We start from the raw sequence: 17,206 nt of genomic DNA on the forward strand, positions 1-17,206 counted from the left end.
TTCATTCTTTAATCAAAAGCTTAATGTTTTCTTGTAAATTGGTATCAGCCCAGTCATCAATGGGCTACAGTCAAGAACGAAATGGCTTCTTACGTCCAATAAGAAAATATTCTCATCTAAAATATATAGCATGATTGTATAGAATAGGATTTACTTACAGCATTATTGAGCAATATTGAAAGCTTGCTGAACTGAATCGGAAATTGGCAGTGAGCTCTGAAATAGAAAACGAATCATATTAAACATGTTATCCAAACACAATGGCTTGCTCCGATGTTCACTGAAAACTACGAGATATCGCATACACTAGCAGGGTTGTCATTTGCAGCCGGAAACCGGTTAAATTAGCCGTCTATTAAGTATCAATAAACCGGCTACTCAAAACCTCAAAGTTTTCTCTCAGCTGTTGTCCGCGCCACCCGGTAGACGCGCGTCCAGCCAGGGCCGGAATGCGGGCCGGTTTCGCGAGCTAACTGTGGCAATCGACTCCACAGCCAAAATCGCGCTCAAGGTCAGACGATCACTACACTGAATGAAATGTCAGAAAATGTCCGGGGCAACAGACGCTAGGATTTTTTGGGTTCTGTAAACGCCAGAATATTGTTAAAATATGATCGTTAGCCATTACGAATCGCGTTCAACAACAAAGCTTCCTTAAACTAGCACTTAATTATCGCGCATTTTCCAGCGATAAACCCGGAAGTAATTTGACATTTCTTTCATTCCAATCCTACTTTCGTTTTCAAAAGTAGGGATGGTATTTGATTTAGGCGTTCTAGTCAGCAAAGTTTAATAGAAATTACTTGCTTATTTGAGCCACCCACCCGTACCATTTATAAATTCAGTAAAACGAAAGGCCTAAGATGTGTCCTACCTATAATAATTTAAATAATGATTCTTACAAAAAAATTCACTCAATATTTTTAGTTACTGATAACGAGTCAGAATCAGCAGTAAGCGTAGATTCTACACAATTGCCACCAAATGACGACAACAACAATCAGCTCGATAACCTTATAACCGAAGATACTGGTGTTATGAACCATCTACTTTGGTGAATTACCCACCTATTCAAAAACTAAATGACAACCCTGCACTAGACGTATCGGCCCCACTCCGCACGGTGGCGCCACCGCGCGGGATTTACGCGAAGCAGCAAACACAAACATGGCAAGTCTCTCAATTTTCAATGATAGAAATCGTGTGTGCATTTCAATTATTTCGGCTGTTAGGGTTTTAAGGCACAATATAAGTTGATTATGTGATATGGCGATGTTAATTAATGATAATTCCGCAGTGAAGCTAGTGACGAACGGTGCCGATTGAGTGTACAGCTGCCAAAAACACTGAAATGTGCGTGGTTGCGTAACTATTGCAGTGAATTGCAGACGAAACATGAAGCCTTAACGGCCGTTAAAAAGAAAATTATACCAATGGCAATTGTAAAATAAAAATGAGATAGAACCTAACTTAAAATTCTGGCCATTTCTAAAATGTTATTACTAATTTTTAGTCAGTGCCGAACGTTTAGTTTTCCAACAATAATGAGGGGTGGTAGGTAGTCATGTAATTCAAGTCATCATTTATTACACGTTACTTCCGTGTTGTTGAAAATCTCGCGAGTCCTGGACCAAACCCCATTGAACAATGTGATCTGTGTGCTGGCCACAAATGCACACAGATCACACTACACTACCCATTACACACTCCAGTACCCACAGCTTTCATATATCCATCCAAATATTCAGAGTGTCTTTGTTCCTGGATTCTCCTTGTTCACTGCTAACTGACATTCACTAAAGATCATCGTCACAGTGAGCAATTGGATTTTAACTTTAAAGGGCAAGTGCCCTCGAAATTGTGCTTTCCGTGATTACTTAACCAGAAGAAACTTAAGTATATATAAAACGACCTGAGATCTGTCTGATTGATAAAAAGTATCTCTAATAAGTCGTAAATTAGTCATTTACTCATCCTTCACTCAGTGCGTATAGTTCACATACAACCCGCCGTGGCGCTATTTATGAAGTTATCTATGACAATAAACACAAGCATGTGTGCGTGTGTGCGCGCGCGCACGTGTGTGGGTGCATGCGTGCGTGTTTTGCCGATTTAAAAGTCGTATTTCTCAGTAATGCCGCAAATAAAGTTCAAACCAGTTCTATATTTTTTGTGAATACATCACATTTGAAAATGAATTTTAGACAATATTCTATTTTGATGGCATTTGCTCTTTAAGATTTATATAAAGTGGGTTTTGCATCTATTACAAGATAACTCATAGCATAGAACTCAAATCAATTTGATTCGAGTTCTATGCTTGTAGCAGCAGCTGGGAGGATCATGGTGACATCGAAACAAGTCAAACTGAATAATCTGAACAGATTTGATGTTAATTTTACCTCAAGAAAACCTGCAATACCACAGCATTATCAGCTCTGAACGAACTACAAGTGAATCTGGCCTTACATTCAGCTGTAGAAATAAACAATTTCTAATTACATATGCATCCAAAGAATATAAACGGAAGAGAAACATGATAGCAGTAGGGTAGGGGCACACACTAGATAGCATTACTAAACTGCTGTCAGAACAAGTTCAATGAATTTTGATCAGGATTTTCTGGCTTCCTAATCAAAATATTATCAAAGAAGAAATAGATATGACACTGACCTTTCTAATCAGAGTTTGGCAAAGCATTAATTGATAATCGATTTACTTATGTGGAAATTGCTATGATTTTAATGGAAATATAGAATAAATGAATATGGCAGATCCTCGAATGCCATATTAGCTGGTACCCATTAAATTTTTTGTGAAATGAAATGTACCAAAAGGAATGATATTGTTCATCTCGACGGTGAATATGCACGGTTCTGGAACAGATGGTGGTGAACTAGATGACTCCGCCAAGCTTGAGTTCCATAGATTAATTGCTTTCTCGATACAATCATTGTCGCAGCCGGGCTCTGGATCTGGGGCCTCATTCTGAAAATACAAAAGACAATCGGGTGAATAAAATCATAATCATAAATATGCTATATGCAAGTATTTTGAGTACTCAAATTCAGTTAATCTAGATTTCGATCTAAAGCAGACATTGTTCAAAGTTCTCTCATAGCAAGTATAAAATACGCGTTTAAATCCTAATTTCTCATCAACTCAATTCATTTACCCCATTACACATCTCTTAATTCACATACACAGCCAGTCAGCCATCTTGAAAGGTCATTTAATTTCAAAAGATTCCATACAAAACTAGAAAATACACCCTGAGCGTATGTCGACCTATTTATGATAGTAGGAAATGAAAAATACAAAACAGCTTCCATAAAATTTCACCAAGTTTTCTTACACCTTTCATGAGTTAGAGCTTGGAAACAAGAATTACAAAATCTAACACAGCACAACTGTTGAATTTCAGGAAAATCAGTTAAAGGGTTTAAGTGCTAGGGTATGGAAACCTCTGCGGCCAGACAGCCAGATGGATGGATGATGAAGTGAATACAGTATCCCCCCATAGCACAAGGCATAAAAACATATCCTGTTCATTAGAAATGCACAGATGGATGGACGGTATAGTCCCCATTCTGGTTAGTGGAGCCCATGATAGGACAATAGCTACCATAGTAACAATGAGAAACAATAGCAATAATTGACATACGTGTTTCAAAATGTTCCCAGTGCCCCTCCCCACACCTATGAAAACGTCAATGGAACCCCATCGAGATCAAAATCAGATATCTGGATTAAGCAGGGATTACTGTAGTCATGTCTAGGTCATACATTCTAGGTCATACATGTACATACGTTCATAACTTTGTTCAGATTATTCTGAAGACGTTTCTTTTCCTCCGATGACAACAGAATTCCGTCTGCCATCAATTCCATGCAAATTGTGACATATTCTTGAACATTGCCGACCAGATACGCACACCTCAGCGATGTTATCAGTATCGACGTCAGCAACGGCCACCACCGTTCATTGCGATAATCCCATGTTACACGACTCAGAATCCTACATTTGAAATACATCGAATAGATTCTGCCAGGATTGCTAATAAGTAGTTAGATCTTCTGCATTTATTCAAAATTTCTCTTCGGCAAACCAATTATGAATATAAAACTTTTACTGAATGAATTATCTTTCCTAGGTCATAATATCAGCATTTTGGGAGCCTAAATCCAAATGACGTTGGTGGAAAAACTTAACTGATTTTGATAACAAGTAAGATTGACTGTTAAGTAATGAAATCTAGCGAGGAAGCATGGGCAACAGTTCCATCGCAATCATTCAGTGCATACATACGTTAATGCCTTGTTATAGTCTTTAGCATGATAATATTCTTCTCCCATTTGAACCACTAAAACCAATAAAAGACAATGACATTACAGTTTTTCAACAAGGCATGGTTTCAGGGGCGGATCTAGCCTAGATTTTTGTCTTAGGGACCTAGAAAATTGTCATAGAAAATTTTGAATTTCTCTGCGATGCAATCTGAGTCAATTTGGGGCATCAAGTCCTTCTCTGCATCCACGAAATATGACATTTTGACATTCTAAAGAAAAATCATGAAGTTTACCCATTTTCGATTATTCAAATTGACCATGTTGATAACCAGAACTTGAACAAGAAAATTAATTCAAAAAAATTATTTGACGCCTGTGAAAAAAATGTAGAATTTTTGGGATAAGCTAATGTGGGATTGCAAATTTGAAATCGAAGTTTTAAGAAACTTGAGGAATTACGAGATTTGGCTGCCAGTCGATATCCTCTTTAGTCTGGGTTTAAGTATTGTATTTGGGAATGTGATGTTAAACCTAAGGATCAATAAAGAATTGAATTGAATTGTTACCCGATTCACATGTTGGAAAAATTCACTCTTAGAAGTATATTCATTTATATGTACATATTTATCAATCCGTCTGGAATAGTCTCAAAAGCCCATAAAATGTGACTGTGCCTTTATATTTGATTCTATGTTGTATTCATTGTATTGTATTCAGTAAACTTCTGCTACTGTACAAGACTATAGCTGAAATAGTTGAATTAACATGAATGTTTTTGTCACTGCTGTTTTATAAGCCAGTGTAAACCTTTGTAAGACTCAGAGCGGACTTGGATATCACATGAGGTAGACTAGACAGATATCACATATTTCAACAACACATGCCATCAGTGGACACAGAGCTGTATACGACAGCTAATTGCTAATGGGATTGTTCTCATGAAACCTACAAAATTACCCCAAATATCGAACATATTTTCTAAAACATTCGAATATCTAAATAATATGTTTACACATTTTTATATTGACCGCTTGTAGCTGCCGATAAAATTCATGCCGGCCCTACACAGATCGTAGATAGCTTTGTCAATCCACCAGCATCCCCATATCATATTTTCCATCTTACTTTTATATCAGACTTCCACATCCAGTATACATCCACCATTTTGACCGACTAATCCCATTAACTTATCATTTCTATTTATGCCTGCCGCTTCTGATATATTCATACATCAATTACTATTGAAATACGTCTTCCCATGATTTTCAATGCAATATAACATTTCGACGTTCAAATAGGGCTCATTATATAATCACAGGAAGACATTCTACATCTTTGTCAATAATATTTTGCAAAATAGTTTGTATGTGTACACATAGACCAGTGATGTTTTGCACATTGATTTACGGTTGTGATTTGTAAAATGACACTGAATGGTTAACATTGTTTAGGTTTCATAATGGTAACGTTTTATAAGGCGTCAAAAAATAAAAGGGCACTTCTACAATCATGAGTACTGCTCAGGCGGGGCTGGATCCGCCCCTGGGTTTAAAACTTCTAAAAAAAATGCTTGACTCATATTCATAGCACGGCAATCAAAATCTATAAGTTTAGAATGATTCTTACTCAGGTATCTTTTCATTCTCGGTGATTTATATTTCTTGAACTGTGCCACTGCACTACTCAACAAAGGTATGATAATCCACTGAAAGAAATCCGATGTTATCATTCTCATTATCATTTAAGGTGAGTTTGTACAATTGTGAAATTATTTGCATACTCAAACATTATATCAGAGCATAATAAGAGACATAGTTAATCCTATATATAATGTGCCTTCTTACTGAATGATCGACTTGCCATTCCAGATTCTGCAAAGCCTTAATTCCATCTCTTTCTTTCAAAGCATCAGGAGGATCAATACCTGTAAAATGCAGATGAAAAGCCTATACCATACTCATTAAGCTGACATTTAAAAGACAACATCATACTTTAACTGACAGTGAACAAATATGGACCCAGTTCAACAGTTGTGAGTTAGAGTAAGTTCATTTTTAATGAGTTAACTCAAGAGTCAAATCTTAACTCAGAACTGTGGAACTGGCTCCTGAGGACTATAGGTTAAAACCTGTTGATATTTTTCTCAAAAACCATTTTTCCGTCTAGAGATGAGAACTTTTGACACTACGATGGCCTCCAATTGCGTAACAAATGATTGTAATAAAACCTGTCTGTTATGTTAAAGATCCCTTCTCAAAGTATACTGAAAAGTGGCAAACCTTTAATAAGCTACCGGTCATAGAATTCAGGCCAAAACGACCTTTTTGGGCAGAAAATGTTACAGGACAGCCATCCTTTGTCTAATCAACCCAACTTTTCTCCTCAAAATTTCCCTTGGAAACTTCTTTCTCTTTTCTCGGATTTGCAATAACATATAAACAGCTGATAAAGATGAAATCACGGTGCACCTTGTAGTAAGCATGTTCAACTTTTTGATATACATGGTAATGGGTTTTCCCTATAACTCACTAGCACATGGCAAAACAATAATAAGGATAAAAAATTGATAAGGACATCACAGGGAAAGCCCTTCTGAAGGGCTTTCCCAGTGATGTCCATATGCAAAGCCCTATGACCTCGAAACTCACCATAATCATGGAACATGTCATGAGCTACAACTTTGCAATTGATCATGGCAAGAAAGTATGCCTAGGTACCAATATTATAAGGAAATACTAAGTAATTCTACTATTCAACGCCCTCTAGTGACCATATAGAGCTACAACTTTCCAATTGATTGTGGTAACAAAATATGCATAGGTACGAATATAATATAGAAATACTAAATTAATGCATTGTTCAACGCCCCCTTGTGGCCATATGCAAAAACCAATGACCTTGAAACTCACCACAATCATAGACGATGTCATGAGCTACAACTTTCCAATGGATTGTAGTAGCAAAATATGAATAGGTACGAATATAATATAGAAATACTAAGTTATTGTATTGTTCAACGCCCCCTGGTGGCCATATACAAAAACCAACCAATGACCTTGAAACTCCCTACGATTATAGTCCATGTCATGAGCTACAACCTTCCAATTGATTGTGGCCACAAAATATGCTTAAGTATCAATATAATGTGGAAAAACTTTTTTCCACCTACGAATGAGTACTGATGACACATGATGGCCGCCAATTGCGTCATAATTACCTGATCAAATATACCTGTCTCGGGTATAAGAGATACCTTTCCAAAGAATACCCATCACAAATTGCAATGAAAAATGGCACGCCATTAGGAAGCTACAGGACTCAGAATTCAGGCCAAAATTGACATTTTTGGGCACAAAAAAGGTCACAGGACAGCCATCTTGGGTCTGATCGACCCACTTTGTTATGCTGATGGGCCCTAGGGGAATTGAAATATATACGAACGATCGAGGTAATTGATAAAAGCGTCTTCAAAATTTCCCTCAAAAACTTCGAAAATGTGTATTAAGTGCTGATTTGGGTGAACAACAATGGCTGCCAGTCGGCCATCTTGAATCTGACAGGGCCAGTTTTAGGGCTGAAGATGTGTCTAGGGTAGATACATGTATAAACCAAATATCAAGACATTACCTTGAAGTGTCTTCAAAACTTCCCAAAATTACTGGATTCCGTCTATGGACGGACGGACGGATGACGGACGAAAAGTGAACGCAATAGCCTGCTGGGACTGAAGTCCCAAGTGGGCAAAAAATGACATTGTACAACATAAATTCAGGGAGTAGCATAGATCATAGATCATTGGTTGAATACATAGAAACATGCTTTACTTACTTTGGTGTCCTTGCCTCCATGGTCTTTGTCCATAGTAGTCTAAATTGTCCAGATTTTCAAGAGGATCTGGCACTGGGGTTGATGCAGCTGGCTGAAAAATTCAAATGATAAGTTTATTCATTATCTCTTACGTATAATTCTTAGAATTTCTTTTCGGAGGGAGAAGTTAAAACCTACGTACATGGCATAATCCTCGACACAGTTGTTTTCGAGCTATGGAATGATTTGCCGCCTGTTGATAGTAGAATCCAGGATGCTGTGTTTGAACTGCTGTCAAACCAAACTTAATAGCCTCATCAAACAAATCTCCAAACACTTGAAACCTAGGGTCAAAATTTTTTAGATTTGTATATCCTAATATAACCTCGCTAACTGGAACAAGAGGACCATGAGGTCCTGTAAACGCGCATATTTTCCTAAGCTTCACAGGCGCGGATCCAGAGGGGGGTTTCAGGGGTCGTGACCCCCCTGCTCAGCTACCAAAAAAATGTTTTAATTGTTTTCTTGAAGGAATGTACTCAAGACAAAGCGGACGAACAGGACAAAGCGGATTGAACAGGACAAAGCGGATTGATTCAGGATTGGCAATAAAATTCAGAATGCCACATGGCTGAATTGTTATATCAGATGATGCAGTAGATATGACATCTGTTGGAAGTATTTTAGGATCAGCACAATAGACCACTCATAAACCAACCAGACACTCTGAAGCGAAGTGATGACAGTCGGTGATCATAAAACATTAGTTAACCTAGTTTTGGATTCTGAATGCCCGTTAAGTTTGATCTATACACTCACAGTTCGTCAACTATCTTGTCTTTTATATTACTAAAACACGTTCCACAAATTGAGTGTCACACAATCGGATGTAATAAATGTCATAGGATATTAGTATCAGTGTCATATCTCAAGGGTGTGTCATCAAAGTTTGAATTTGAAAGGTGAAGTTTGTTTTTTCTGACGTCATCATGTGGAGCCAGCGGCCATTGTTTTTTAAACATATAAGAAGCAAGACATTTCATCTCTGATTTTCTAATAACCACAGATACAATATCAATAACCCCAGGAACTCTAACTTTATCCCAAGCCCATCGGTAAGTGCCTGTGATGCTGCAGCAGGGTGACTACTATCTACTTGTTCCGTGTTTTTGCTGTAAAGCAAGACTTTATCTGTGGTCTGATGAAGGACGGCAGTAGGAAAGGCCAGATTTGTTATATTGACAGCAACATATACAGACTAATATCTTTTTCATAGGAATTCTAATTTCCCATATGAAAAGATGATTATGAAGTTGTAAAATTATGATGACAAGTGCGAAGAGCACAAAACACAATTCGCGAGAGAAAATGTGCAAACAACATAAATACCATTTCCCTGTGTTTCCTGAGATTTAATCAAGTTTATCTCAATGTCACATGATGTCTCGATTTTAATGAAGTGCTTGGACTACTCACTGCTTAGCCATCCAAGCACTGTGTTCAAATGCTAGTTCTGGACTGCCCACACGACTTTTGAAGAAATCAATATGTTTTCGAAACTGCGCAATGGAATCTAATGGAACATTGTGTTGGAAAGATATACGACAAATCTGCAAAAGGAAGAAAAAATACACATATACAAATATTTTTGAGATGGCAGAACGATACCTTTATAACATTTCAAATAGTTGTGATTGAGACGTGATGAGAATAGTTGGATTCGGTTTAATCCAAATTGTAGAAGAAATAAAAGTGAAACAAAATTGTAATATTTACTTCGAATACATTCCCTGGGAAAATACACTATAGCCAGAATCCCAAAGAATGGAGGAGGGAGGCGACCAAAAGTCGATTTAAATTCTCTACACTTACACTCACCATAAAACTCTCTGCAGAAAACCGCAACAAACCCCAGGTGAGCCAGTGGAAAACCAAAAATCAGGGAGCTACCGTGCTGCTTCCTTTTCAGTTCCTAACTGTACTGGTAGATAATAACATGCCTATTATGACCCCGTTACGTTTGAGTCGAAAAAAGGAAATCAAACAACCCGGTGTCAACTGACTCCCGGATACCTTAGTAAGGCACTGACTGCCATTACCTCGATATTAACCTAAACCAGTAGGTAAAAAACTTAAACTCTAGAAGCAGCCTTGCCCAGGCTATATAAATGAAATCATGATTCATGTCTAAACTTAATACCTATAACAAAAGGAACCCTTACCACTAACTGTCTTAAGGTAACCTAGGCCCTGTAAAAGATGCCCACAACTTATATACATCAACTTTCTTATAGCTGAATACAGAAGAAACCCTTTAATCCCCAGGACCTGGTTTAAAAAGGTCTAACTGGGCCCGATGTTTTTTGGGTTTTTGTACGCTTATTCGTTGTGCAGTAACAATTGGACCCAACGTGGACAGTGAGCCTAACTGTCCAGAAACGTCCTTCAAATAAAATGACGAGAAGGTAGATGGAGACGTCCAGAAGGCTGAACGACAAACCTGTTCCAAGGAAGCCCCCGTGAATAATGACCAGGATGTGGCTAATGCCCTCACCTGATGAGAATGTATCCCGAGCGGAGCCTGGGCCCCCTGAGAATGCAGAGTTTCTTTAATTAAAGATACAATCCATCTAGCGATTGTGTCCCTTGAGATATCTCTCTTATCCCCTTGTCGGAGAGGAATAAAGAGCCTCTCCCTATCTTGTCTGTGGGGAAGTGTCCTCTCTAGGTACTCCTTTAAAGCTCTTACTGGACAGAGCGACGTATCAGGAAGATCGTGAGATACCCTATGCGTCAAAGCCTCGATCTTCCAAGATCTGGCTGCTACGGAAGCCTTTTGATTCTTGGCAATGAAACTAAGACCAGGCCTTAAAATGACAAACCTATCTTGTGGACCAAAGGAAATATGACCCGGACGCATCGATAAAGCATGAACCTCCGAACGCCTCGCGGCCATCGCTAAGAACAGTAAGAACACCGTTTTCTTAGATAAGTCTGACAGGGTAGTATTGCGGATAGGCTCGAAGGGAGTGATCATAAGTGCTCTAAGAACCACTGTTAAGTCCCATGGCGGGATATCTGAAACCTGTTTGGGTCTCTTAACCCCAAAACCTGATATCAATTGAGCTATTTTCACATCCTCCGTCAGTACAGGGACGCCCGCTGAACGAAAAGTATGCCCTATTGCTGATCTGTAGCCTTTAATGGTTATAACCTATTCTTCTCTTCGAACAGGAAATAGAAAAAATCTATTAACTCTGACACAGAGGGGTGGAGAGAATCCACCGCTCTCCTATTACACCAATCGGAGTAACATTCCCATTTGGAATCGTACAATGCTCCGGTAGAGGGACGTTTGGATTCCACGATAAATCTGGCTGCCCCCGAAGAAATTCCTTGGTTTGAAAGCTGTCGCTTGACAATGGCCAGGCGTGTAGATTCAATTGGAATTGATTTGGGTGTAACTTGAATCGTCCCTGGGACAGTAACCCGGGGTAATTGGGTAGAGTGCGAGGGAAGTCCACCAGTAGATGCAGGAGTCTGACGAACCATGTCTGAGTCGGCCAACAGGGAGCCACTAAGACCACTTGACAGTTGACTGCCCCCTTTATCTTCTCCAACACTCGATTGAGTAGGGGAGTGGGGGGAAAGGCATAAGCCAGCAGGTTGTCCCAACTCAGAGATAGAGCGTCCACCCCCCACGCCAAGTCGTCTTGAAATGGGGACACAAACACCGGACACCTCGTGTTGAAGCGAGTGGCAAACAGGTCCACGTTCGGACTTCCCATCAGGGCCCGGACTTGATTGGCTACCCTGACTGCCAATGTCCACTCGGTGGCTACTGGCTTGTCTTGGCGAGACAGAGCGTCGGCCACCACATTCAGGCTGCCGGCCAGGTGGGATACCGAAAGAATCATCCCTTGAGCCTGGACCCAGGTCAGAATCTGAGCTGCTAAGTTGGATAATGTTGGGGACCTGGTCCCCCCCTGGTTGAGCAAATAAGCCTTTACTGTGGAGTTGTCTGTTGACAGCCACACATGATGACCCCCTAACCTCCTTTTGAAGTGTTTGAAGGCCTTTTGAACCGCTAACAGTTCCAGGTGATTTATGTGGAGATGAGCTTCTGCTCGAGACCAGTTCCCGGCTTTCTGAAAACCTTCTACATGTGCTCCCCAGCCCTGATGGCTGGCATCCGTGAATAGATGAATCGGGGCCTTCAATGGTGCTAGGGAGGTGCCTCTTGTCAAGTTCTGCGCGAGAGTCCACCACTCGAGGTCGGGGATTAGGTTCACCGGTGGTACCGGCAATAAGGTATCCCACTCTTCCCCTACCGATCTCCAAGCTTGCTTCCAGAATCTTTGAAGAGAACGGCTGTGTAAACGACCGAGCAGAACTACGAGTGCAACGGAACTCATCTGGCCCAAAACCTGGGACCAGGACCGAGCCGATCTGGGCGCCCCCGTCAGGACACCAAGCTGCCTCCCTCAGCTTCTGAACTCTGGCCTGTGCTGGTCTGACTAAGGCCTATGAGGTTATGATATAACGATTTAGAGCTGACAGATCTATTACCGTCCTTAAGCCCCCAGATGATTTTGGGACGGTGAAAATTCTTGAATACCATCCCGGGGATCCTAGAGGGATTTCTTCCAGCGATCTTTTTAAAATCATCTTGTTGATCGCTGGCATAACGTGGGACTCCTGCCCCCACTTCAGCCTCATTTCCACCCGCTGATGAGATAGATGCGGTTTGTGAACGAATTTCAGTCGGTATCCTTTGGAAACGATCTTTGTAGCCCAAGTGTCGCCAAATTTTTCTAGCCAGTGGGAAGAGGCGTCTTGAAGGCAAGAGCCCACTGGCCTGACATCTTCAACGGGTACCTGTGTTGGCGCGGCCACGAAAGGGTCGATTGAAGCCCCTACGTAATCTAGCCCTACCCCTTTGGGGATTGTCACTGTAAGAACTTTGAGAATAACTGACATAGTTCAAATTGTTATTGTTGTCGCTTTGAGCTCTCTTGGAGCTTGTCCAACCCGCTTTTTTGAAGCTTAATTTCCTGTTGACTTGAGATTGATTGTATCCGGGCTGATTTGCCGGTGAGTTTCTGTAAGTAGAGTTGCCGGCGTAATAACTAGGCTTTTTTGGTGTCTTCCATGACTGCCTACCGGCCTTAGCCTGAGATTCTCTGATCTTGGTGGCCTCCGCATCGGCGGATGCGCAGCACCCAGAGAAAACCCGTGAGGAATTGCCCAGCGGTGCTCTGTATAGAGCTACTTTCACCGGTTCTGGAAGTTTGGAGTTGGCCAACAAGCTATATCTATTGATCAAGGCTAGGTTAGCCTGGATCCTTATACCCAAAGGTACTTGGTGACACAACGCCTTGGCCATAGACTGTAGAATTCTCTCTATGGTCGCCACGTGTTCGGACATTGTCTCTAGATCCGGATTATCCTGGACTAGTTGAGACTTTACTTTTTCTAACTCGCCGTGCATGGCAACTAGTGAAATGTCTTGGAAAGACGTGATTTGACAAATGCTACGAGCTAATTGGTTCAACGCTCCCATTGCTTGTTTTGGTAAAGTGTAGGAGGGCGGTGGTTTTTTGGGTAGTCCTATCGTGGTTGACCCATCAGAGTCTAACTCAAAGTGTGGTTTGAATCCGGGATCATCAGCACCTGGTGTGGCGTAATAATAAGTCTTGTACCCTGATATGGGCGGATACAACGGAGAGAAAAATTTTGAATCCTTCATGCCTGCCTCTAATGGAGGATAAGACCAAGTATTGTCTGTACGCTTACCACCCCACAGTGTCGTGTCCAAAGTCTCACGCCATTCTTCTCTATATGCAGAATGTGGTGCTAAAACTAACTCTTCGGTGTCATCGGATGGACTGAAGATTTTGGCGGCCGACCCTCTTAGGCTGGGTTGTTTTAGGTTTGGCCTTGGTACCTCCGTACCGGGAGAAAACTTCTTTTACTAAGGAATGTCTCCCGTCTCTTCCATTGTGGATGGTGACGGAGAGCACGATCTGTGCATGTCTCCGTCCCTGGATAGACCAGGATCTTCTGGATCACGAGATTTTTCCTCGTCAGAAAAATCGTTGACATCATCCAACACTAACCCATCAGTTGGGTTGCAGGACAGCCCTGTTGGCACTGATGGAGGCTTGGGGCCCGGGGGTTCCTTACCTTTTAGTTGTTCCTTAAGGGAAGCGATCTCCTGCGAGAATATCGCTAGCATATTCTTGATGTCACTAGAGTCAGACGGCTTATCAGCCGGTGATCTAGAACGTGAGCGACGACGTTGTTGCTTATGAGCACGCTTGCGCCTACGCCTGGTAGGTGACGGAGAATAGGTTCGACTTACTCTAGAACGGGACCTAGAACGAGACCTTGACCCAGAGCTGGGGTCAGACGGTGAACGACGTCGTTTTTTATTAAAGCGCTGGTGCCTACGTCTAGTAGGAGACGAAGAGTCGGACCGACTAAATCTCGATCGGGACCTGGACCTAGACAGGGATCGTCCCGGATCATTGCCCTGTTTCCGAGTATCCGGGCATTCAGGTGTATCAACCTTGCCCGATGAGGACGCTGGGGTCTTAGAAGGTGTATCAACCTTGCCCCAACGTTTAAATCTCGCTCCCCTAGGGGAGCTGGAGACGTCGTGATCCGACATGTTAATTATTGATACGATTTTTAGTACAGATTATTAATTTTCGTGAATGATGAGACGGAAATCAATTACGTTGAATGATAATTATTAAATATATAAGGCGGGAGGAGCCGCTAAGAAAACAGCACGGCGCCCCCGCGAAACCGGAAGTAGAAAACCGGTGGCAAAATGTTGAAATGCGCATAGATTAAAAACGATCTCACCCGAAGTTCGACTTCTATTCCGAGATCAATCACTCTTATGTCTGTTTCTTATATCAATTAGAACGGATGTCCGATCCAACACGAAGAATTTTAACCGATTTACGAGCACTGCCGAAACACGTTCTCTAGAGAACAAGCGCCAAGCAAAAAGAAGATGGCGTCTCGCCAGATGGCGCTATGTTACGGCGCCCCTACCAAAAGTTACGGCGCCCCTACCTAATTTCTATAATCACCTTGTAATTAATGAATCCTGCGATTGATTTGATCTCCAGCAAATTTGTATCATGCATACGTAAGTCCAACACATGACCATAAGCTTGTTTGTAGTGCCTGTGAAAAATAGTGAAGAAACGGTAAAATAATTTGTGTTTCTCTACAGAAAGAAAAAAACTGCTAAAAATTTACGAAAAATACTCACTTCAATGCAATATGGGTATCTTGCTTGAGCTCGTTGAAAAATGCGATCTTAAATTGGTGTCGCACGAAAAGCAACTGGAAGAAATATTTGAAATACAATTATTTCAAGTTACTTCAAGTGACTACAATTAAAACAACACAGCTTCCTTCGTTTTTGGTCAATAAGGGATAAGGAGAAATACTGAATTCACTACAATCTTTCCATTTTCTAAATTTCCAATTCGGTGCGACAATATAACAACCCGGGGTGGATCATAGGGATCCCAATTCCATGTGCCGAGATGAATCATATGAAAGCGCTAACATCAAATATCAAGACAATTAGCTAAAACTTGTTGATATTTTCTTTGAAAATCCTTTTTCATCTGCAAATGAAGTCTGATAACACTAGATGGCCGCCAAATGCTTGACAATTGACCCTTCCAAAAGTGAAGTTGGCCATCTTGGTTCTGACAGGGTCAGTTTATAGGCTGCAGATGCGTCTAGGAAAGATATATATAAAGCAAATATCAAGACAAGCCATTGAATCAATTTCAAAACCTCTCAAAATAACTGGATTCCGTCTACGGACGCACAAATAATCCAATAGTCCATGGGGAATTACCGGGTAAGTCCCAACCTGAATGATATAAAATGACAAACTATGTCAACGCTAGCCTAAGAATTCAGACCACTATGAATACAAACGGTCACAGGACGGCCATCTTGTCTCCCATCAACCAAATTTTTCGTGATACTAGGCCCTAGGGGAATACATATGCATACCACACCTAAAGACAATTAATAAAAGCCTTTTCAAAACTTCCTATGAAAACTTCAAAAATGTGCATGAGGGCTGATTTTGCTGAAGAAATCTTGATTCTGACTAGGCCAATTTTTGGGCTGACGGACAACAAGTGAATGTTAGTCCCATGTGGCCTAAAAAACCAGAACCAAAATTTTCTCTGACTTCGGCATTTATCCTACTAATGGATGGCATGCTGTTTTATACAACAAATGGGCCTACATACCTGATGTGTAGTTTTATTCAGGAATTCCTTATGGGATTTTACTCTCCTCGCCTCTGTATAATAGTAACTCTGTGCAAGTTCGTAAAATGCATTCTCCAACCTGAATAGAATAGTTCACAATGATCAATGTTATGAAGCACAATCACATCTTTCTTAATGAAACTTAGATGAGTTATTTCAAAAACGTTATAGTTTTGGTTTCCGAGCAAAATATCTCAACATGAAATACATGCATGTTTCCTTCTAAAAGGGGACACTTGGTCAAATGCCTGATAATCTGACAATTTCAATATTCAACTCCCCTTGCGAAAAAAGAGAAATTTGTTCTAAACTAGTGACCTTGAAATTCACCAAAATCTTAGAACATGTCATAAGCTTCAAATTTGCAATTGAACGTGGTTACAAAACATGCATACTAGAAGGTATCAATTCATATGGAAATAACATCTTATTCCACTAATCATATCCTGGTGAAGATATACAGTCACATCAACGACCTTGTAACTCACCGCAATCACAGAACATGTGATGAGCTATAATTTTACAATGATTATGTAACAAAATGTGCCTAGCTACCACTACATGGAAATACTAAGTTATTCAGCTATTCAATGCCCCTGGTGACCATATACAACAAGCAGCCTATCAGCTGATACAGCTCTGCTGTTTTACGATAAGATTTTACAAGGACCACCTACACAGCACTCTCAAGAGTTCAAATCCAGAAAACGGCTCCATAACTTTTTAGCCCTTGGCCCATAGCATCTACATACCAAGCTTTGTCAATATCAGATAATGATTGTAGGACT

General features: G+C 40.6%; 1 protein-coding gene across 1 annotated transcript in view; it reads right to left on the bottom strand.

Annotated features, from left to right (window-relative positions):
• LOC141898679 (trafficking protein particle complex subunit 11-like) overlaps positions 1–17,206 on the bottom strand; it is a 44,343-nt gene that overhangs the window by 13,666 nt on the left and 13,471 nt on the right. The window contains exons 6-18 of the mRNA XM_074784714.1: positions 16,398–16,497; positions 15,389–15,462; positions 15,204–15,300; positions 9,574–9,707; positions 8,300–8,441; positions 8,119–8,209; positions 6,135–6,214; positions 5,917–5,995; positions 4,310–4,364; positions 3,811–4,018; positions 2,832–2,988; positions 2,403–2,475; positions 159–216 (exon numbers count right to left, since the gene is read on the bottom strand). Coding sequence (XP_074640815.1) covers positions 159–216; positions 2,403–2,475; positions 2,832–2,988; positions 3,811–4,018; positions 4,310–4,364; positions 5,917–5,995; positions 6,135–6,214; positions 8,119–8,209; positions 8,300–8,441; positions 9,574–9,707; positions 15,204–15,300; positions 15,389–15,462; positions 16,398–16,497 — 1,348 coding nt within the window. The remainder of the gene's footprint in view (positions 1–158; positions 217–2,402; positions 2,476–2,831; positions 2,989–3,810; positions 4,019–4,309; positions 4,365–5,916; positions 5,996–6,134; positions 6,215–8,118; positions 8,210–8,299; positions 8,442–9,573; positions 9,708–15,203; positions 15,301–15,388; positions 15,463–16,397; positions 16,498–17,206) is intronic.

Source organism: Tubulanus polymorphus, chromosome 2 (assembly GCF_964204645.1).
Source record: "Tubulanus polymorphus chromosome 2, tnTubPoly1.2, whole genome shotgun sequence".
Classification (NCBI taxonomy): Eukaryota; Metazoa; Nemertea; class Palaeonemertea; order Tubulaniformes; family Tubulanidae; genus Tubulanus; species Tubulanus polymorphus.